Source organism: Panthera pardus, unplaced genomic scaffold, assembly GCF_024362965.1.
Source record: "Panthera pardus isolate Hobbes unplaced genomic scaffold, ASM2436296v1 HiC_scaffold_6, whole genome shotgun sequence".
NCBI lineage: Eukaryota > Metazoa > Chordata > Mammalia > Carnivora > Felidae > Panthera > Panthera pardus.
The window spans coordinates 9,907,766-9,926,790 of NW_026526991.1; the positions used below are offsets into that span (position 1 = coordinate 9,907,766).

Consider the following 19,025-nt stretch of genomic DNA (forward strand, 5'->3'; position numbering starts at 1 on the left):
CCAGCCGCTGGGGAGCTCTGTGCTGTCCTCCCAGCCAGACTGGGTCCCTCTAAGCTCCTGGGCCCCAGAATACCTGGGGAGCCCCGCGGTGGCCCAGTCCCATTTGGGGGTCAGCAGGAGTGAGCAGGGGGACGCGGGATGGGGGCATCTCCTCACCAGAGGCCTGTTCAGCTTCTGCGCTGGCTGGGGTCCTCCCTGGCCCTGCCCCCCCTTCCACTGTCACTTTCAGGAACAGGGGAGTGGCCTTGAGGTGGAAGCCAGCCCAGCTACTTCTTTTGAACCAGATGCTCTGTCCAGGTCACCTCCTGCCTGGGGACAGAGACAGGGCCTCGGTGGGCTCTCTGGCCGCCCCCAGTCTGGGTTGGAGCTTGGACTCGGGGTGGGGGGCAGAGCCACAGCAGCCCCAAACCCTTTCTCCTTTACCTGGCCTCCATTCCCCCTCCCCACAGAACAACATGATAAGCCGGGAAAGTTCTCTAGCCCAGGCTTGGGGCTCAGGGTGACCAGACCGTCCCCTTCCTCCCTCACGGGTGCGGCCAGCAGCCCCTGAATACTGACCTCCCGCAGCGGGCCCACATCCTGAGCCCCCACACTCCTGCCGTACCTTGGGATCCGAATGCCCACGTGCCTCTCAGTGCCCAACCCCGGCCGGCACTGGGGACGCTCCCGGGAGCCAGACCTGGTCCCTCTGGCAGAACCCGCAGTGAGGAGGGTCTGGAAGGCTAGATGGGGCCTCCTGGGGCTCACCTGGCAGATGTGCTCCGCCCTGCCCAGCCCGGCTCCAGCCCGCGGCCCCCGGGATCCGGCCCCTGCGCACGGCCCGGGTCCACCCCCAGCGGGCACGGAAAGCAGGGGCCGGCTGAATCTCGGGTCCACGGATGCTTGTGCGCCACCTCAGGCCTCCAGGGTGCTGAGCACCTCACGGGCCTCAGCCAGTGCCCGTCTCGTCCTTCAGCCAGGAGCAGAACTTTGGGTCACACTGGACCTTCCTTGGAACCACTGACACGCCTGGGCATCGAGGGACTCGCTCCAGGCTGGCTATTTCCGAACCATTAAAGGAGAAGACCCACAGTGCTCCCCGGCTTACCGGCTCACAGCTGTGTGGGTGCTGCCTGGGGCCGGCAGGGAGGGGCCAGCCGAGGCCTGACCTGGAGTTCTCCCCAAGCCTCACCTGTTCTTGGGTGGAGCTCCTGCCCTCGCAGTGACACTCTCCTGTGCGCTCGGCTGGGCCAGTGGCCACCCGTGGGCTCATCCTTCCTGAGGCTTCCCCCTCAGTGTCCCCGAAGACCACTGCTGTCTCTGCCGTAGTATGAAAGCAATGCCCCCACAAGGGCTGCAGTGGGGGTATGCGAGTGACGGAGCACAGCAGGTATGCAGGAAGTGCTCGCTAAACGCACATATCCAGGCCATACCGTGTCCCGAGCTCATGTTTGCTGTGACCAGGCCCTCAGGGGGTCTGTGCTCCGGACACTCTGGGGGTCCACTTGCAGGGGACAGGTCCTCCACCACCTGAGTGTGGTCTGAGTGGCCTGGGCCAGTCCTGGGACTGGCCCAAGACTACATCATCACTGCTTGGGCCCCGGGGCCCCAAGGTCCCTGAATCCCTCTGGGACTCAGGACACCAGCGCCGTCCGCTCTAGAGAGACTCCCTGACCGGCTCCAAATGGCACAAGTCTGGTCCCCACACCTTTGGCCCCGCTGTTGCCCCAGCCTGGGCCCTGGCGGTCACAGGTGCTGAGAGCCCCCCACGCCCTCCCTCTGTTCTCTGTCAGCCTTGGAGACCCGGCTGAGTTGGGCCTCCTCCTCCAGGAAGATCCCACATGGGACCCACTGCCTGTGTGGATCCTGAACCCTGGCCAGTGGGAGCTTCATGCAAATCAGAGGCAAACCCAGGCAGAGCCAGCTTCTGGCTCCTTGGGGATCACCCTCATAGCTCCTGCCACACCTCACCCTTGTCTGCATGCTGGAGGTTGGAGTGGAGTGGGGCGACGGTCCCGTCCAGCCTGGACATCATCCACAGAGGCTGCAGGACTTTCCCTGGCTAGGTTCTCAGAGGCTGCACCCGGTCCTGGGGGGACAGGGTGTGGGGTCCCCGCAGAAGGTGGCACAGCCACCCTAGCCCCTGGGGCCCCAGGCCCCCAGGGCAAGCAGGAGGGATGTGGGACAGCCCTCCCCTAATCCAGGCAGGGCTCCTTGGCCTTGAGGTTCTCAGCATGGTGGGGGTGGAGCTGCCCGGGTGAACTGGGCCCGGTCCCACGTCTCCCGATCCCGGGGAAACCCCTGACTCTATCGATGAAATCCAGGGCCCGTGCCCAGGACAACAGACGGAGACCCCGCAGTCATGTCCATCGGAGGCCTCCTGCGTGCCGTGGGAAACACCTCACAGGCACCTCACTGGGTCCTCCTTCCGGACCCACACGAGGGTGATCAGAGTCCCCGCAGACGGGGAGGCCCAGGTGAGGAGAGGTTGGGGATGTGCCCATGGTCCTGGCATGGGCTGGTGGCAGAGCAGGGATTTGGCCTGAGGGGTGGGTGGGGACCAGCTGAGGCTACTCAGCTTGGGTCAGACGGCGGTCCCAAGGGAGGGAGGAGACAGGCCCTAGCTAAGTGGCCGGGGAGCTGGTGCCCACCGTCCAGGCCCAGCCTGGTCCCCGTCGCTGGCCTGAGGGTCTCTGTGGGGAGAGGGTTCCTTTGGGCAGATGGTCACCGTTCCCATCACCGCCACCCTCAAGGCTGGGCTTGGGGTGTCCAGTCCAGCTGTGCTCGGGTCAGCTCTACTGGGGGCCTGGCCCCTCCCCAGGTTAGGCCTGGACCCTCCCCCGGCTTCTTCGGTTTTTCAGGCCCTGCCGACCAGAAGCAGGGGCAGCCGTTGCCAGGCCTGAGGGGGCTCGCTGGCTAAAGGGTCCACGGTGGCGTGGGTGTGCCATCAAGAGGGGGCGACAGTTCTCGAACGCAGGCCGGCCTTGGCCGGGGGTCAGGCCAGACCGGGGCACCCTGGGCAGGGAGGCCAGAGTTCACGCAGGCCACCGCCGCCCACTGGCTCCCACGCATTTTCACCCCACCCCAGCCAGGCCCTAGCCCCGGTTGCCTTTGGGAAATGTTACAAAACCCTGGCCCAGTCCTGCTGGCTCCCCTCCCTAGCGGGTGAGAGGCCACAACGGAGGTGAGGCGAGTGGAGGCTGGGGGGAAGGCCCTTCCGCCTCACCCAGACGCCCCTGCTGCGGCTTGTGCAGGCGCTGGAGGAGGGGCGGGGGTGCCGGGCTGTGTCACCGAGTTCTCAGGGCCCAGCTGGGGGCTGGGGCGGGAGCGGGTGCTGGTACAGAGCTGGGTGTTGTCTGGGAGCCAACAAGCCAGGTGTGCGGGCCCGGGAGAGGACAGACCCGGGAAGGCCAGGGGTTCCTGCAGCCAGAGCAGAGGCCAGAGGTGGCTTAGGGTGGTGGCTGTGACCGTGGGCCAAGTCACCGGGGGTAACCCTGCCGGCCAGGGCAGTCCTGGTGACAGCATGCTGGCAGAAGGCAGGAGCTGGAAAGACGGGTTGCAGAGGAAGTAGAGACTGGGTTGGCGGAGGCTGGAAGCAGGGAGGGGGGTCCAAGGGGAGCATGGTGGGCTGGTGGGGGGCGGCTAGGGAGATGGGACAGAGGCATGGCCTAGGTTGAGGGGTATCTCGAGGCCAGGGCAGGGCTGAGCAAACCTGTGGGGTGTCAGGGACAGCTGGAAAGGGGCAGATTGAGGAGGACTTAGTTGTTGGTACGGGGACTGGGGTGGACAAGACCACCAGAGAGCAGGGAAGAGGGCCCGGGGGAGGCCTGAGGGGGCCTGGAGGCTTGGAGAGCAGCCCCCTGTGTGTGCCCTCCCTCCCCGCCCCCCCTTCTCCAGCTCTGTGGGCATGTTCAGAAGCGTGTGAGCGAATGTATGTTTGCACAAGTGTGTCTGTGTGGGGTTTGTGTGTGTGTAGGAGACATAGACTGTGAGTGACCCAGGCCATCTTCTGTCCACTTCCCTCTCCCTTCGTTGTCCCGGAGACGAGCCTGGCTCCAGTCACCATAGCAACAGTGCAGCCCTCCTGCCAGCAGGATAGGGTGACCCACGGGCCGGCTGTTTCCAGCACCAGGGGCAGGGACCCTCTCGCAGGGTGTGCCCTATGGAAGCCGGCTGTGGCTGCCACTCTCGGCAGGATGGTCCCGGGATGGAGACACCCTTAGCACGCTGGCCTGACCTCCGACGCCTTCAAGGGCCACGGGAGGCCAAGGGACAGGGCCTGGCTCTCCGTGGTCAGTGGGACAGCAGGATGAGGACCCGGCACCTCAACCCCAGTCAAGCCCACCATCTGGTGGCCTCTCCTGTCTGTGAGCAGAGTTGTCCCCAGCTCTGCTGCTCATGGAGGTCCTCGCCTGGGCCACACCTGCCTGTGGGTTCCAGAGCTATTTTTAAGGCCCACCGGGTAGGCCTTCAAGAAACCAGGAGAAAAAAAACAGCGGGGACTGACATTCTACATTGCTGGTGGTGTGGTGGGAACCAGACCTGCAGGGATGGGATGGCCTGGGGTCATCTCCAAGAGCCACACCCAGGGCAGAAGGGCAAAAGCTCCTTGACTCTGATCCGGCTTTGCACCACCCCTACCAAGGAGGACAGAGACTCCGCAACTGGGAGAATCTCTCAGAGCCTCCGTCTGCCAAGCTGAGAAAGGGGTAGGTGGTGCCCCACTGCAGGGAGGGGCGGGGAGAGGTCCCCGGCACCCTGCCAGAGTGGACCTGGGGCCCTGGGTGGCTGCACAGGCAGAAATACCGGCCCCCTGCCCACTCCTCAGGCCAGAGGGAGGCTGAAAGAGACCTTGACAGCCACGGACAGGCCCTGGTGGAGGGTCCGGGTCCAGCACGATCCCTCGCAGAGCTCCCAGTCGGGGAAGGCTACGCACACACTGGCCCACACGTGCACACACACACAGGCTCGCACGACAGCACACGGGCAACACACAGGGTGGTCTACAACGGATAAGGGCTCTGAGAAAATCCCCACCCCAGAAAAAAGGCTGCTTCCTGCTCCATCCTCTATCTCCCAGACCAGGCCAGCAACCCCTTCCCCACTCCTGGAGCCTTCCAGAGGCTTCCGCAGATGGCCCAGACCCCCCTCAGAGCTTGAGGGGCTGTAGACAGGACACACACTCATGCCACCGCTTTCTGAAGAAGTATGAGTGAACCCTGCTCTGAGTTTGGGGACACTCGAGGTTTTCAGACCAAGACCCGGGAGCTGGGGGTGGTTCTCCGCCCCTGGGATGCTGGCCTCCCAAGGCTAACTCCCAAGATGAGGGACCCACAGGGCACACGGGGCCAGGGCACGTGAGGAGGACTGGCCTGGAGATTCACACGATGGACTGGGGGCACACCAGAGAGGCCACCGGAGACATCAGCTCCTGTTGGTGGAACCGGGCCTATCTCAGAACCACACCTTGCCGTGGTTATCACCTACTCCCAGGACACCCTCCATCATTCCCACCCTCCCCAGCCCAGCGCAGGCAGAGGCCGGGTCCAGGAACCCATTACAGCCTGACCTGAGGTTTACTACGCTCTGGCGGACGGGTCCTGGGACCCTCTGCTGGTCCTCGGGAGGACCCACAAGTGGACGATAGCCCCACAACAGGTGCTGTGTGGATTTGGCTGAAGGGGAGGGCTCCTGCCCTCTACCTTGGATCTGACCCTGTGGGGCCCCCTGCCCTCACAGGCCCATGCTGCAGGAGGACGGTGGACAGAGTTCCTGCAGCAAGAATCTGAGAGCTGGATCAGTGAAGGGCCTACTTTCTGCCCTGGGGCAGTAACAGTGGCAGCGAATGGCAGTGAAGGCGGGTGGCTTGGGGGAGGTTGGGTGTGCTGCGGGAGCCAGCGGGCCAGCCCAGGCCCCTGAGGCCCTTGAGTGTGCATCCTTGGGGGGCACACCTGAAGGGGACCCCAAATGGGCCCAGGGATGTGCCTGCAATGGTTAGACCCCAGGCTGGATGGCATGGTCCACAGAGAACACCTGCAATGCCAGCGCCTCGGCCCCTTGGCTCCCCCAACCCTCAACCCTCTTCCAGACAGCGGGGTGGGGGGGTGGGAGGGGGTGGGGGTGGGGGGAGACTGCGCTACTGCTACTGTGACTGGCAGACAGCAGCTCACATGCGAGTCCTGAGCAGCTCAGGCTGGTGACCTTGGGCGGAGGTCAGCAACCTTCAAGGTTTGACCACTCCACACAGGTGATTCTGTGTGGTACTGAGGTCAGGGAACAGGCTCGGGTCCAGACTACAGCCATGTGTAGTGGTCAAGGTGGAGTCCCTCGGAAAGGTGGTCAGCAGCTGGGCCTGGAGAACAGCCAGGTGGGCGGAGGGCAGAAAAGGGTGCTCTAGGCATGGGGACAGCAGAGCAAAGGTTCCAAGCAGGGGATGCGTGGTCAGGGACCTCAGGCTGCGGGCTCGAGGTCAAATCCCGGTCAGAACAACGGCCCCGGGGTGAACCGGGGACGGGGGGGGGTGAACCGGGGACGCCGGAGACGGTCAGCGCTTCGCCCGCGCCACGGGCTGCGATCTCCCGAGCGCAGCCGCTGAGCGGGGGTCCCCGAGAGGGCGGCACTGCCTCCTCGGGCTGGGCGCGGAATGCCGGACACCTATTCGCACGGTCCGGGGCCCACGGGGGTCGCCTCCAGGACTCCCGCCTCTGCTCGGAACACTGAACCTACAGCAGCCCGCGTGGTCTAGCTGTCCGCTGGGGACGCGGCGGAGGGGGGGCGCGCGTTCTGCCGGTGACCTTCCTCGGCAAGGCCTGGGGCGGGGCTGGTGAGTCCCTGCTCCGCCCACACACCACCATTGGCCGGGGCTTCGGGGCCGTTTGAAAACCCCGACTTCTATTGGCTCCCGCGGCCCCGCCCCACACGTCTCGGCCGCCGCCCGCGCAGGAGCTGCGCGTGCGCGGTGTGTGTGTGTGTGCGCGCGCGCGCGGGAGGGGGGGGTGACGTGTACCGCCACGCCACTCTGTGCGCCTCCGCGGCTCCACTATAGCGAGCTAGTTCCGGGCGTCTCTCCGCGCACCCCGGCCCACCAGACCTCGCCAACCCCGGGTGGAGGCGCCCGGCCCGGCCAGGCCGTCGTCTCAGCCGCCCGCGCGCGCCCCCGGGAGCGCCCCAGGTGCTCAGACTCCGCGGAAGGGGGCGGGGTTCCGATCGCCCCGCCCCCGCGGAGGGATACGGTCGCCGCGGCCCAAAACCCCGGGGCGAGGCGGCCGGGGCGTGTGAGCCGCTCGCTGCTGCGCGCGCACGCGGTCCACGCGCGGCTCGGCCCGGGGCCCCTACGCCGCGCGGACTGCCTCGCCCGAGCGGGTCCCCGCGCTTCCCGCCTCGCCGCCGCGGCCGCCTCCGTCCGAGGCTCGGGGCTCCGCGCGGCGCCGGGAGGCCGCCCTCTCGCGTCTGCTGCCGCGCGGGGAGCCGGGCCCGGTGAGAGGCGGCGGAGAGCCCGGGGGCCGCGGGCCCGCGCCCCGCTGCCGCCCGCGATGCTGCTCTCCAAGTTCGGTTCCCTGGCGCACCTCTGCGGGCCAGGCGGCGTGGACCACCTCCCGGTGAAGATCCTACAGCCAGGTGCGCGCGGGGCTGGGGGGCGCCGGGGGCGGAGGAGCCGGGGCGCCCGGGCCGGGGGAGGGGGACCGGGACGCGCCGGGCCGCACCAACCCCACCCGCGCGCGGTCCCCACAGTTAAGGCGGACAAGGAGAGCTTCGAGAAGGTGTACCAGGTGGGCGCCGTGTTGGGCAGCGGAGGCTTCGGAACAGTCTACGCGGGCAGCCGCATCGCCGACGGACTCCCGGTGAGTCGGGCCGCCGGGCGGGTTCTCGCCCACCGCGCGCGTCGTCGCGTGTCTTCGGGCCTGATCACTCGCGTCCTCCCCCCACCCCCGTCCCCAGGTGGCCGTGAAGCACGTGGTGAAGGAGCGGGTGACCGAGTGGGGCACCATCGTAAGTGCGGGCGCCGTGGGGCGGGCCGGGGTCGGGGCCGCTGCGGCGCGGCGCGCGCTGACCACCGTGTCCCGCAGGGCGGCGCGGCCGTGCCCCTGGAGGTGGTGCTGCTGCGCAAGGTGGGCGCGGCGGGCGGCGCGCGCGGCGTCATCCGCCTGCTGGACTGGTTCGAACGGCCCGACGGCTTCCTGCTGGTGCTCGAGCGGCCCGAGCCGGCCCAGGACCTCTTCGACTTCATCACGGAGCGCGGCGCCCTGGACGAGCCCCTGGCGCGCCGCTTCTTCGCTCAGGTGCTGGCCGCCGTGCGCCACTGCCACGGCTGCGGGGTCGTGCACCGCGACATCAAGGACGAGAACCTGCTGGTGGACCTGCGCTCCGGCGAGCTGAAGCTCATCGACTTCGGCTCGGGCGCGCTGCTCAAGGACACGGTCTACACCGACTTCGACGGTGAGCGCGCCGGCGGCGGCGGGCGGGGGCGCCCGGAGGGGCCGGTGACTGTTGGAGGCCGCGCGCACCGGGAGCGGGCTCGCGGCGGGCGGGGGCGGGGCGCGCGCGCGGGGGTGCGCCGGGAGTGCCGGGGCCTCCCCCTGCGCGGGGGCGGGGGCCGCGTGCGTGCCGCGCGGGGGCGGGGGCGGCGCCGCAGAAATCCCCGCATTGCGGAGCGCGGGGAAGCCGGGGCCGCCCGCCCCGCCCGCCTCCCGAGCCTCGGCTCGCATCTGTTTGTTGTGAAACCCGAGCCCTCGCTCATGTGACCCGCTCCTCCCCCGGCCGGGCGGGCCAGCTGGGGAGGCCGCGCGCCGGGTTTTTCCAGGGTGATGACGGGCAGGATTTCGAGGCCGGCTGCCTCCCTGCCTCCCGCGGCCCGGGCCTCGGAGGTGACCGGGTAGAGCGTAGAGCGCAGGGTGTCGATGCTCGTTTGGTGGGGCGCTGGCCCCCCGCCCCCCTCCCGCCCCCCGGCGGACGTCCTAACCCGCGTGCGTCCCCCCAGGCACCCGGGTGTACAGCCCCCCGGAGTGGATCCGCTACCACCGTTACCACGGGCGCTCGGCCACGGTGTGGTCCCTGGGCGTGCTGCTCTACGACATGGTGTGTGGGGACATTCCCTTCGAGCAGGACGAGGAGATCCTGCGAGGCCGCCTCTTCTTCCGGAGGAGGGTCTCCCCAGGTGCGTCCCGGCTGCGGGGAACGCGGGCAGCCCCAGAGCCCGAGGAGCCCGCCCCCTCCTGACCGTCCTCCCTCCTCTCCGCAGAGTGCCAGCAGCTCATTCAGTGGTGTCTGTCCCTGCGGCCCTCGGAGCGGCCGTCGCTGGACCAGATCTCCGCACACCCCTGGATGCTGGGGGCGGAGGGTGGCCCCGCAGAGAGCTGTGACCTGCGGCTGCGCACGCTGGACGTGGACGACGGGGCCAGCACCACCTCCAGCAGCGAGAGCTTGTGAGGAGGGGCCCGGGCCTGGCTTGTGGAGCCAGAGGGACCCACCCCACCCGGGCTGTCTGCTTCCTGCACAGGCAGTGACCTCTGACTCCTGGTGACCTTTGCCTTCGGCACCGGGCTGTTTCCTTCGCTTTGAGTGCCTTTTCGAACGCTGCTCTCGCGGGACTCGGTCTTTTCGAGCTCTGTCTGTCCAAAGACGCTCCGGTCCAGGCGGGGTCCCGACCGGCCCGGCCTGGGCAGGTGCGGGGCCCCGAGACCGTCCCTCTCTTGTGCTGCTCCGGGAGGCAGGCCTGTTGGACTGTGTCGGACCAGGAGCATGTCCTGTGGCCTCAGCTCACGGCGGGGGGAGGGGGGGGGCACGGGGCCTCTGGTGCCCGCCCGCCCCCCCCCCCTTCCGCGCCCGCCTGTCCTCAGTGTTCGTCCGGGCACGTCTGTGCACTAGCAATGCAACGTTGGGGCCTCCGCCGCCTGTGCGCGCGCACGTCTATTTATGGTCTGACCCTGAGGAGGGCTATTTATTGTTTAATTTATTTGCGGGCGTTCCCTCCTCCCGGCGCCCCCACCTTCTGCAGGCCCCGGGGTGGGGGTGGTGGCCGTGTGTGTGGACCCCAGGTCCCGGTCCTACCTGTGTCTGTCGGAAGGTGGACTTGTACAGTGGCTGATTTGGGGGGAGAGGGTGCCTCCGCCACCTCGTGGCTCTGCGCCTCGGGCGTGGGGGGGGTGGGGGGGGTTAAATTATTGACCTTGTACAGTCCGCTTGTTGGCTCTGGAGGCTGGGGGGGTGGGGGGACAGAGTCTCAAGCCTTTAATTTATTGTAGCAGCGGTGTCTCTGCAGTCCGGGTGCACGCGCACCGTGGGTGGGGTTTCTTTGGGTTCAAAAGTGAGATGTCTGGAGATCTTATTTTTTATACAGGTGTTTCAATTAAATCGTTTTTGTATATAACAGTCACTCCGTGTTTATGAGGCAGGGAGGCTGCGGGGAGGTTGGGAGGAAGGGGCCTGGGGTCTCTGGGCAGCCCCCTCCTCGTTCTGTGGGGAGGTAGCACATGGTGGGCACCTAGGCTCTTTCCTTGGTCTCCTTGCCACCCCATTCTCGCCCCCCACTCCCCAGAGGGCAGGAGGCTGTGCTGTCAGGGTCTTCTGGGAGGGGGCAGGGAGCCCCGGCCTGGGATGACGTTGCCACCGCTAGTCTGGAGGCTGTGTCTGGGGGTGGCCACAAGGGGTCCTCCGGTTTCTGTTCCCGGGGATGCCTAGTCAGCCGTGGGAGGAGGAAACGGCCCTTGCTCAGGCCACGTGGGCAGAAGCGTCCAGGGAGAGCGTCTGTGCTGTTCCATAGATGGAGGGAAGGGGTTCTGAAGGATAAATAGTTTGTTGGGTGGAGGGTGTAAGAAGACATTCCAAGCCCAGAGCGCAGGGGTGGGTGGGGTCAGGGGGCAAGTGCTGGCTGGTTGGGCCTTGGCCTGACGGTTGAACGGTTAGGGTAGAAGCCGCGGCCAGATTCAGATGCGGAAACACGGCGAGACACCACACAGGGCAAGCTGAGGAGCGGGGGTCTGGTCACGTCCCGCCCCTCTGTGGGGCCATCCGCTCAGCAGCCCCTGGTGATGGGACAGCGGGGCACCTGCCGGGTGACCGTCTTGTGTCCCGGGTCCCCACACACAGCTGGAGGCCTGTCCCTGTGTCCCACAGCCCAGGTGCCAGCCATGTGCCTGTCCTCAGAGCACGCACACTGTTGCGTGCCTGCCAGTGCGTCCCTGGGAGCACAGAGTGGGATGAAGGAAGCACCTTGAGACCACAGGCAAGAGCAGACAGGAAGTTTTAGAAAGCAGAGCTAGAGAAAGTGAAGGGGGGGCGGGGGCTGTGGTGGGGCCTGGGCCCTGCAGGGATTCAGTGGGTGCTTGGGGCCTGCTGGGGCCTGGCCAGCCTTTCCTGAGGAATCATTAAGGCTCAGGGGTCCCCAGGGACCCCCGAGCAGCTGCATGAGGCAGTGGGGCTGCGTGGGGAGACCGTGCACCTGTTCCCTGGCCCTGGCGACCCCCTGACTCGCTGGGGCTCTCCGTGCTTCCCCCCACCCTCCGCGAGGACAGGGCCCCTCAGACAGCCTTGCCCGTGTGGGCTGGAGCTTGTCGGGGGAACACTCGGAGAGCTGAGCGTGGTGTCTCTGCGGCATTTGGGCCTCCGCCCTCTACTCTGGTGACAGTGACTCATGCATCCCTGTGATCCCAGCCCCCCACTTGCCAGCTGAGGATGCTGGGCCGGTCTGGGGCACCACCCCTCGCCCCTCGTCCACCCATCCTCCTCTGTCCATCCGGCCACCCAGCTAAAGCTCCAGTAATCCTTCACTGAGCTCATCTTTGTGGGGGACCCTGAGTCGAGCCCTCGTAGAGGGCCGGGGCGCTGAGTGCAGCCTGTGGGGAAGACGTAAGGTCTGGACGGCCCGAGGAAGGCCGGTCCCTGGTACAGCGGGCATCCTGCCCACAGGAGGCACCTTGTGAGGATGCTCAGGGACACGGGGTCAGAGGCACGTGTGGGTGAGTGGGGGAGGCTTGCGCTGCTTGGTGAGCGCGGAAGCCCCCGCAGGCCGGGCCCGTGCCAGGGGGACACACTGTTCTACGTCCCCGATCCCACGTGGTGAGGCTGTGCCGCTGGCCCAAGGCCGCCGCCCACTTATCTGCAAGGCCTGAACGTCCCAAGTCTCCAGGACATTCAGGAGGGGCCTGGGGGACAGTGTGTCCCTGAGTTTGCCCCTGGGACAGAGGGCACAGCGCCGTGCTGAGTTTGGGCAACGCTGCCCTCCTCAGGGTCCCTGGCGGCCAGGGGCTCTGCCAGCCTCACCCGAGGCTCCTCAGCCCTGCGGCCTGTGTGCCCAGTGACACCTCTGAAGGTGTGGCAGGCTCAGGCTGGTGCTGGGCAGACGGCCCGGAGGGTGGCCATCGATGGGCTCATGGGTGTGGCCACATGGGACGCGGCCCCCTGCCTGCGGCGGGGAGGCCCCTCTGATAGAGGGGAGAGTAGGCAGGGAGAGGGTGCTGGCCTGCGTGTGTCAAGGCCAATAGGGAACGTGGCCTCGGTCTGGGGCCCGACGGTGGGCAGAAGGTGGGGGGCTGACGCCGCCCATGCGGGGCCACCCCCACTTCCTTGGCCCAGCCCTGCACCCCTCTGCCTCAGTGCTGACTGAACAAGCCCGGGCACCCCCAAAGCACCCTCCCCCCGACCTGGCCCGCCCAGTCCAGGGCTAGATGCTGTCTGTACTCCCAGTTCCCAGCTCCAGCAGGCAAGGGCTCAGCCAGGTCGTGCCTGGAGAAACTGAGGCCCAAGTGGCAGGGACCTCCTGTAGGTGCTGGAGTAGGACGCTGGCCCCACTGTTGTGTCCCTGCATGTGGTCGCCGCTGAGAGCCAGGCTGGAGGCTGGGGGGTGGGGGGGACGGTGGGCCTGGCTGCATCTGGGCCCCCAGGACCCCGGAGAGGCGGAGGGTGCAGCACTGTCTGGGGGGCTTTCCCAGCCCCTTCCCGAGATTTCCGAGAATCCACCGTGGGCAGAGCTCCGGGTCTGAGGCTCAGGCAGAAGCTCAGAGCTGCGGCTGAGGCAGGCCCTGCCCTGCCCCAACCCTGCCATCGGACCCCCGCTCTCTGTGTGGGCCCCTCACCCTCCTCCCTGCTCCTAGACACAAGCCTGGAGCTCGTCAGGACCCGAGGGGGGCCGGCCTGCCCCCTGCCCCTCCACCCCCCAGGCCCTGCACTCCTGGCCTCTCCCTGCAGAGGGAAGCGTGGCCAGTTCCCTCTGAACTGAAATGGCAGTTCCCTCTGCCCAGGGGCTTGACTGTCCTGTACTGGGCTGGTGCCCATCTTGCCGTCTTTTCATATCTTGGGTCCATTTAACGTGGAGGGTTCTTTAGAGCCACTGGGTTGAGTTCCCAGGTTCCATACTTCAGGGACTCCGCTAGGGGTGGCGTGGAACCCAGAAGTCCTCATGGAAAGAATGGAAACCCCGAGCGGCCACCCACCAGGTTCTGCCTTCCGCTCCTCCGGGCCCTTCCCTCCTGGAGCGCTCCCTGTGCTCTATTTGCGGGTGGCTTTGATTGGTTTGCTCATGGCCAGGCCCTCAGAGGGCGGGTGGGTGCTGGCTGTGCCCACAGGGTCGGGGGGGAGGCGTCGGAGGCCGCCCCTCCTGGCCCCTCACCCACTGGCCTGAGACCGGCCCGGCTCCCGGACGAGAGCGGCTGGGATGCAGACCCGGGTCAGAGCCGTGTTAAGTTTCTTTTCTCCGGTGCAGCCCCCCAAAACGAAACCTTCACGTGGCTTTGGTGCCAAAGCTTCACAGAAAAGGAAGTGATTCCTGGCAGGGGCCCCAGAGCCCCACCTGCCCCTTCTGGGCATGCAGACCCCAGCTGGCATGCTAACGTGGGAGTCCCCATGCTAACGGAAGCCGTGCCAGGAGGAAACGTGAAGGGGGCAGTTGGGCCTGGGGCCGGCGGTGGAGGCCTGGACGGCCACGGGCCGTGGGGCCCGGTGGCCAGGAGAGACACCCAGATCAGGGGATGCCCGCACCACACGGGGCCCCAGAGGAGGGGGCAGGGCCATGCGCCCCCTCTGCAGGCGCCCTGGCCGCTCTGGAGGGGCCCAGCGCTGGGCATGGGCAGGCCTGAGGTCCTGGGCAAGCCGCAGGGAGGGTGTCGGCCAGGCCTGGCTCCTGTCCATGGAGCTAAGGGATGGGCCCCCATTCATCTCCTGACGCCTGGCTGTGGGTGAGGGGGTGCAGGATGCACGGGGAAGTGCTAGCCCTGGGGTTTCTCGGTGGGCCCTTCTCCCCTCCGGAGGCCTCCGATTAGGGGGGCCTGGGGGCTCTGCCTTAGCCTCTGGCACATGACATCCAGGCCGGCCGGCTGGCTTTCCAGGCAACCTTGGCAAAACCCCGGGCTTCGGTTACACAACTGACCCCTGGAGTTCCTGGCAGTCAGGCCTGCCGGGCAGGGTGGGGGCAGGGCCTGCCCCTCCAGCACTGGTCACTGCCCTCCTCCTGGCCTGTTCCCTGCAGGAAAGCTCTTCCCTGGAGGCTGGGCCCCAGATAGTGGCCAGGAGAAGGTGGGGAGGGTTGGGAGGTCCAGTCCTGGATCGACGAATAGGGGCCTCCTTGCGGGGTGGGTCACCCGTACCCAACACCGAATGAGTCAGGTGGGGGAAACTGGGGCTCAGGGTGGTCAGGAACCCCCAGGTGGAGGAAACCGGGGTTCAGGAGGGTTAGGAACCCCCCAAAGGCCACAAGCAGCTAAGTGGACCCATTTCATCCAGGAAGGAGGAAGAGGTCACCCTGGGGCACAACCTCGTCTTCCCAGCACGGGACTCGGAGGCGAGCGCCCTCTGATCTGGCCTCTGGCCCTGTCAGCTGTCCTGCTAGGAGGTCGCCAGCCCTGATCTGAGGCTCAGGCCAATGTCATGGGTCCCGGCCACCTGGCGGGAAGCACCCTCAGGTTTCCCTGCCTTGCCCACCCATGCTGCCCTGAGCTCCTCACCCAGAAACGCTGTGCATAGTGACCCCCACCCCACTGGCCACCTCAGTAGGGGGGAGAGGTGGAAAGCAGAAGGGCCGGTGCCCACGGCCAGGCCCAGCCCAGTGGCCTGGCTCTCCTGCTCCTGGGGCCCCTGGGGCCTCTGCCAGGGCCTGGGCTGCTGGCCCAGGGCTGGACCTTGAGGATGAGAAGGTGCTATGTCTTGCAGGTGGCGGGGTCTCTCTGGGTCGCAGATACCCCTGGTCCTGGGACCCAGAGTCCAGGAAGGGCTGGGAAGCCCCACCTACTGGGCCAGGCCAGCCAGGAGTCAGGGATCCCGGGCCCCTGGGTGCTGCTCCGGGGAGGGGGGCGGGTAATGTGATCCTCCACTGTCTGGGGGCCAGGAGCCCGGGAGGCCCACATCAGCACTTAGGCCACGGTGCGGCCTGCCCAGCAGACACCCCACATCCTAGGGAGCACGTGTGCTGGGGTCCACACCCTCACCCCGAGGTGCGCTCCAGAGGTGTGGTCTACCCCAGGGCTCCCGGCCTCCCCGCGTCGTCTGGTTTCTGCTCACCAGGCCTCTCCCACATGAGCTCAAAGGGACATTTTCACTCCAGAGAGAACCAGACAGTCCAGATTCCTGGGGGCTCACCTCTGCCAGAGGGGCAGTGACCCAGGCACGTGGGCATGATAGGTTTAGGATGTGACAGGGCGGTGAGTTTCTCAGGGGTCACCATCAGCTTCTCTGCAGAGATCAGGGAGAGGGACTCTGGGAGCGGGTACAGCAGGTGCAAAGGCCCAAAGGCAGAGAGAGGAGCCCAGACCCGTTTTGCTCCACGAAGGAGCAGGAGGGCAGGTGTGGGAGGGGCTGCAGAGTTTCCTTGGGGCGCACGCGGCTCAGGGCTCCTCCCCAGGCCCGCTCCGCAGCCTGCATCCCCCCCAACAACCCGCTACAGCGGGGCCAGCTCCGGACCAGATTCCGGGGCCAGCTGGCCCTCCTGCCGCAGCTCTGCCCCCCTCACTCCTCCCGCAGAGAGGCGGGCGCCGGCACAGAGCAGGGGTGGCAATCCTGCACGTGGGGTGCCGAGGACCCCGGCACCAGGGCCCAGAACGGCAGAGAGGGCATCCCACACCCGGGGCCCAGAGGAGGCCCCTCGGCCAGCCCGGTGACCTGGGCTAACCCGGAAGCAGGTCGGGGGCTGCTGCGGGGTCCCCGAGTCCAGTTCGGGGCAGCCCCCTCAGTCTCCCCTCTAGAAAGGGCCAGGAGCACCCATCGGGCCCCAAAAATGGTACGTGTATGCCCACGAGGGTGCGTGCAACGTGCCTGCCGTGTGCACCTGTGAGTACGCTCGTAGGTGTGTGTGCGCGTGGGTGTGGAGAGGGGGGCGCCCGTGTGTCTGTACGCGCACGTGTGTGTGATGTGGCACGGTTTGTGCGCACGTGTGTCCACGTGCGTGTGCACCCGGGCAGAGCCTGCTGCCGGGACTTGGGGCGCTCTCCACCCCTAGTGACCCACACAGCCCTCAGAGGCGCGGCAGCACGTGGGGGTGGGGATGCGGCGGGGGGGAAGGGAGGAGACAGACCAAGGGGCCAGGCCCTGCCCCCCAGGCTCCCCCCCCCCCCCAGCTCTGGGTGGCAGTGCTGTCACCTGTGAACCAGGCTCCTCGACCGCCTGGAGCCCCGAAGTGTGTTCAAGAACATCCCTGGGCCCCTGCTGGGCCTCACAGAGTTCACGGCCAGGGAGCCACCGTGAGGGCATTGGGGTCATAGGAAGCAGGGGTTCCCAGAGGGCTGAGATCTGAGGAGGAGGTGGGGTCTAGGGGCCCAGGGGAGCTGCAGGGTGAGGAGGTGGGGAGTGCAGGTTTTGGGGGTGGGGCAGACCGGGCCAAGTCGCCTCGGAGGTGGGGGGGGATCTTTAGCAGCCGGGCCGCGAGTGCTCGGAGACCAGGTTGGGGTGGATTCGGGTGCTTTGGAAGGTACAAGGTCGGTGGCACCCAAGGAGGGATGGAGGCCTGAGAGGACCCCGTCCGCGCACCCAGGCAGCCCCCGCCAGCCCACAAAGGCCCGCTCTGGCTCAGGCCAGTGCAAGAGACCCGGCCCGGCCCGAGGGGGCCTCTTGCCCGTGGTGAGCAGGGACTCGAGGCCCAGGGGCAATCGGGGACTCAGAGCTATGCCCCACTGACCTCCCCACCCCCGTGCTGGTTCGTCTCTGGGACATTCTGTCCCTGTTCTCACCTCACGCGGCCACCCCGCCCGGCACCTGACCCCCATGCCTGGCTGCGGCCCGCAGCTATCAAGAGCTGATGGGCGGATTAGCCGTGGGCGCCCCGAGCCGGCCGGGGCGCTGGAACCAACAGCGGCAGCCCAGGGAAACCGGGGTCCTGCCACCACCCCGGTGTGGGGGGAGGGGGGAAACCAGGCCAGGTGTCGGAGGAGGACCAGCTGGCACACCGTCTCCGGGACCACGAACCCAGCCCCCACGAGGGCCTCCCTGGCCCCGCGACCCACAGAAAGCCTGGCTCTGGGTGCGCTGGGTTCCCCCGCCTGACTCCCGCCTGGGCAGAAAAGGGCTGGAGATGGGGAACCCCGGGGCGGGTGGGGCCCGCCAGGTTCCAGGAAGGCAGGGGCCGGCGCGCAGTAGGTTCGCGTGGCCACGCGGCCAGGATGTCTGTCGCCTCGCTCCCCGGCCCACCGCAGCGGTCCCGTCTCTGGAGGCCACCGGGCAGGAGGGGGTGAGCCCCGGCTTGGAGGCAGGCGTCCTGGGAGGGCAGAGCCCAAGGCAGCTGGGGGGGTGAGGGGGCACTTGTGGCCCAGGCCTCGGGGCCACATCCACCGCGGCCTGTGCTGCTCACCCAGCCCCACCGTGGACGATGTGCCTGGCGCCTCCCTGGGGCCACACCCCCTGGGCCCTGCTCCCCACTCCCCGCGGGCCCCCGGTTTCTGCTCCCCTCACGCCCGCCACTCAGCTGTGGCCGTCCGGGTGGGCAGGTGCCGGCAGGACCCGGTCAGACGGCCCCGACCTCCTCTGCCATCAGAGCCCAGGTGACGAGACACGGGCCCTGCCCACCGGCCGCGACCTGGGGGCCCCCCAACTTCTCTCGCCCCTCTGGTCCCACACGGGGCGGCAGGCAGGGAGCAACGGCGCAGGTCTCCATGTCTCTGAAGGCGGGCACGTCCTGGGCCTGGGGCCTTCTGCTCCCTCCAGCCGGGCCTGGCCAGCCCTGTCCTCCGCCCCTCCCCCCCTCCCCCCCGCGGCCTCCAAACTGGCCAAGCTCTGCGAGGTCCCTACAGAAGGAGGCCCAGTGTGCACGACAGTAGACGCACCATGTGGTGTGCATGTGTGTTTGTGTGTGTGTGTGTGTGTGTACACGGTGTCTGGTGTGCGGTGAGTGTGGTGTGTGTGGCGGGGCGGGGCGGGGTGGGGAGTGCTAAGAGGTGGTGTTGGAGCTGTGATCCAGGAGGGCCTCCCGGAGGAGGTGGTGGTGGTCCTGAAGCGGGTGGGGAGGGGCAGGAGGGCCCGCAGTCCTGGGAAAGGCGGGGTGGGGAGTGCTCAGCGCTTGGTGGCCCCGCGGTGCACAGGGGGGTGGACAGGGTGCTGGGGTGGCCGCCCTGCCGGGGGGGGGGGGGGGGGGGGGGGCGGGGGGAACGTGGGAGGGACGGTCGTGGCACAGACCTCCACCAGGGCACGGCCCCAGGGGCAGGGTCCAGGTCAGGCTCTTGCTTTCAGCTAAATTTTTAATGAAAAACAAACTCCTTAAACGCATGCTCTGAGCCACTTTAAACATTGCTCAGAGAATCAAATGGAAATCTAAAAAAGAAAAACCCTGAGAAGTATTTTTAAAACAGCTTTATTGAGGTGTAATTTACATGCCATAAAATCCACCCACTTTCAACAGTTTCAATGATCCACCCCCAATCCAGTGATTTTAGTAAATTTACCCAGTTGTGCAACCACCGCCACAGTCCAACTTTAGAACGCTGCCCTCACCTCCCAGGTCTCCTGGACCATCCGCAGCCACGCCCTCTCTGTCCTCACAGACTTGCCTCTTCCGAACGTTCCACGCACACGGAATTGCGCCACGTGGAGTATATGTGCCGTCTGGCTGCTCTCACCGAGCACGATCGTCCCCAAGT

At 67.2% G+C, this 19,025-nt stretch overlaps 1 protein-coding gene across 1 annotated transcript; it reads left to right on the forward strand.

Moving 5' to 3' along the window:
- Positions 1–7,209: 7,209 nt before the first annotated feature.
- Positions 7,210–10,345, forward strand: PIM3 (Pim-3 proto-oncogene, serine/threonine kinase). The gene is made up of 6 exons (XM_019447264.2): positions 7,210–7,596; positions 7,711–7,820; positions 7,918–7,968; positions 8,046–8,415; positions 8,957–9,133; positions 9,218–10,345. The coding sequence occupies exons 1-6, from the start codon at positions 7,512–7,514 to the stop codon at positions 9,403–9,405; spliced, it is 981 nt and encodes a 326-aa protein (XP_019302809.1). The 5' UTR covers positions 7,210–7,511; the 3' UTR covers positions 9,406–10,345.
- Positions 10,346–19,025: the final 8,680 nt, after the last annotated feature.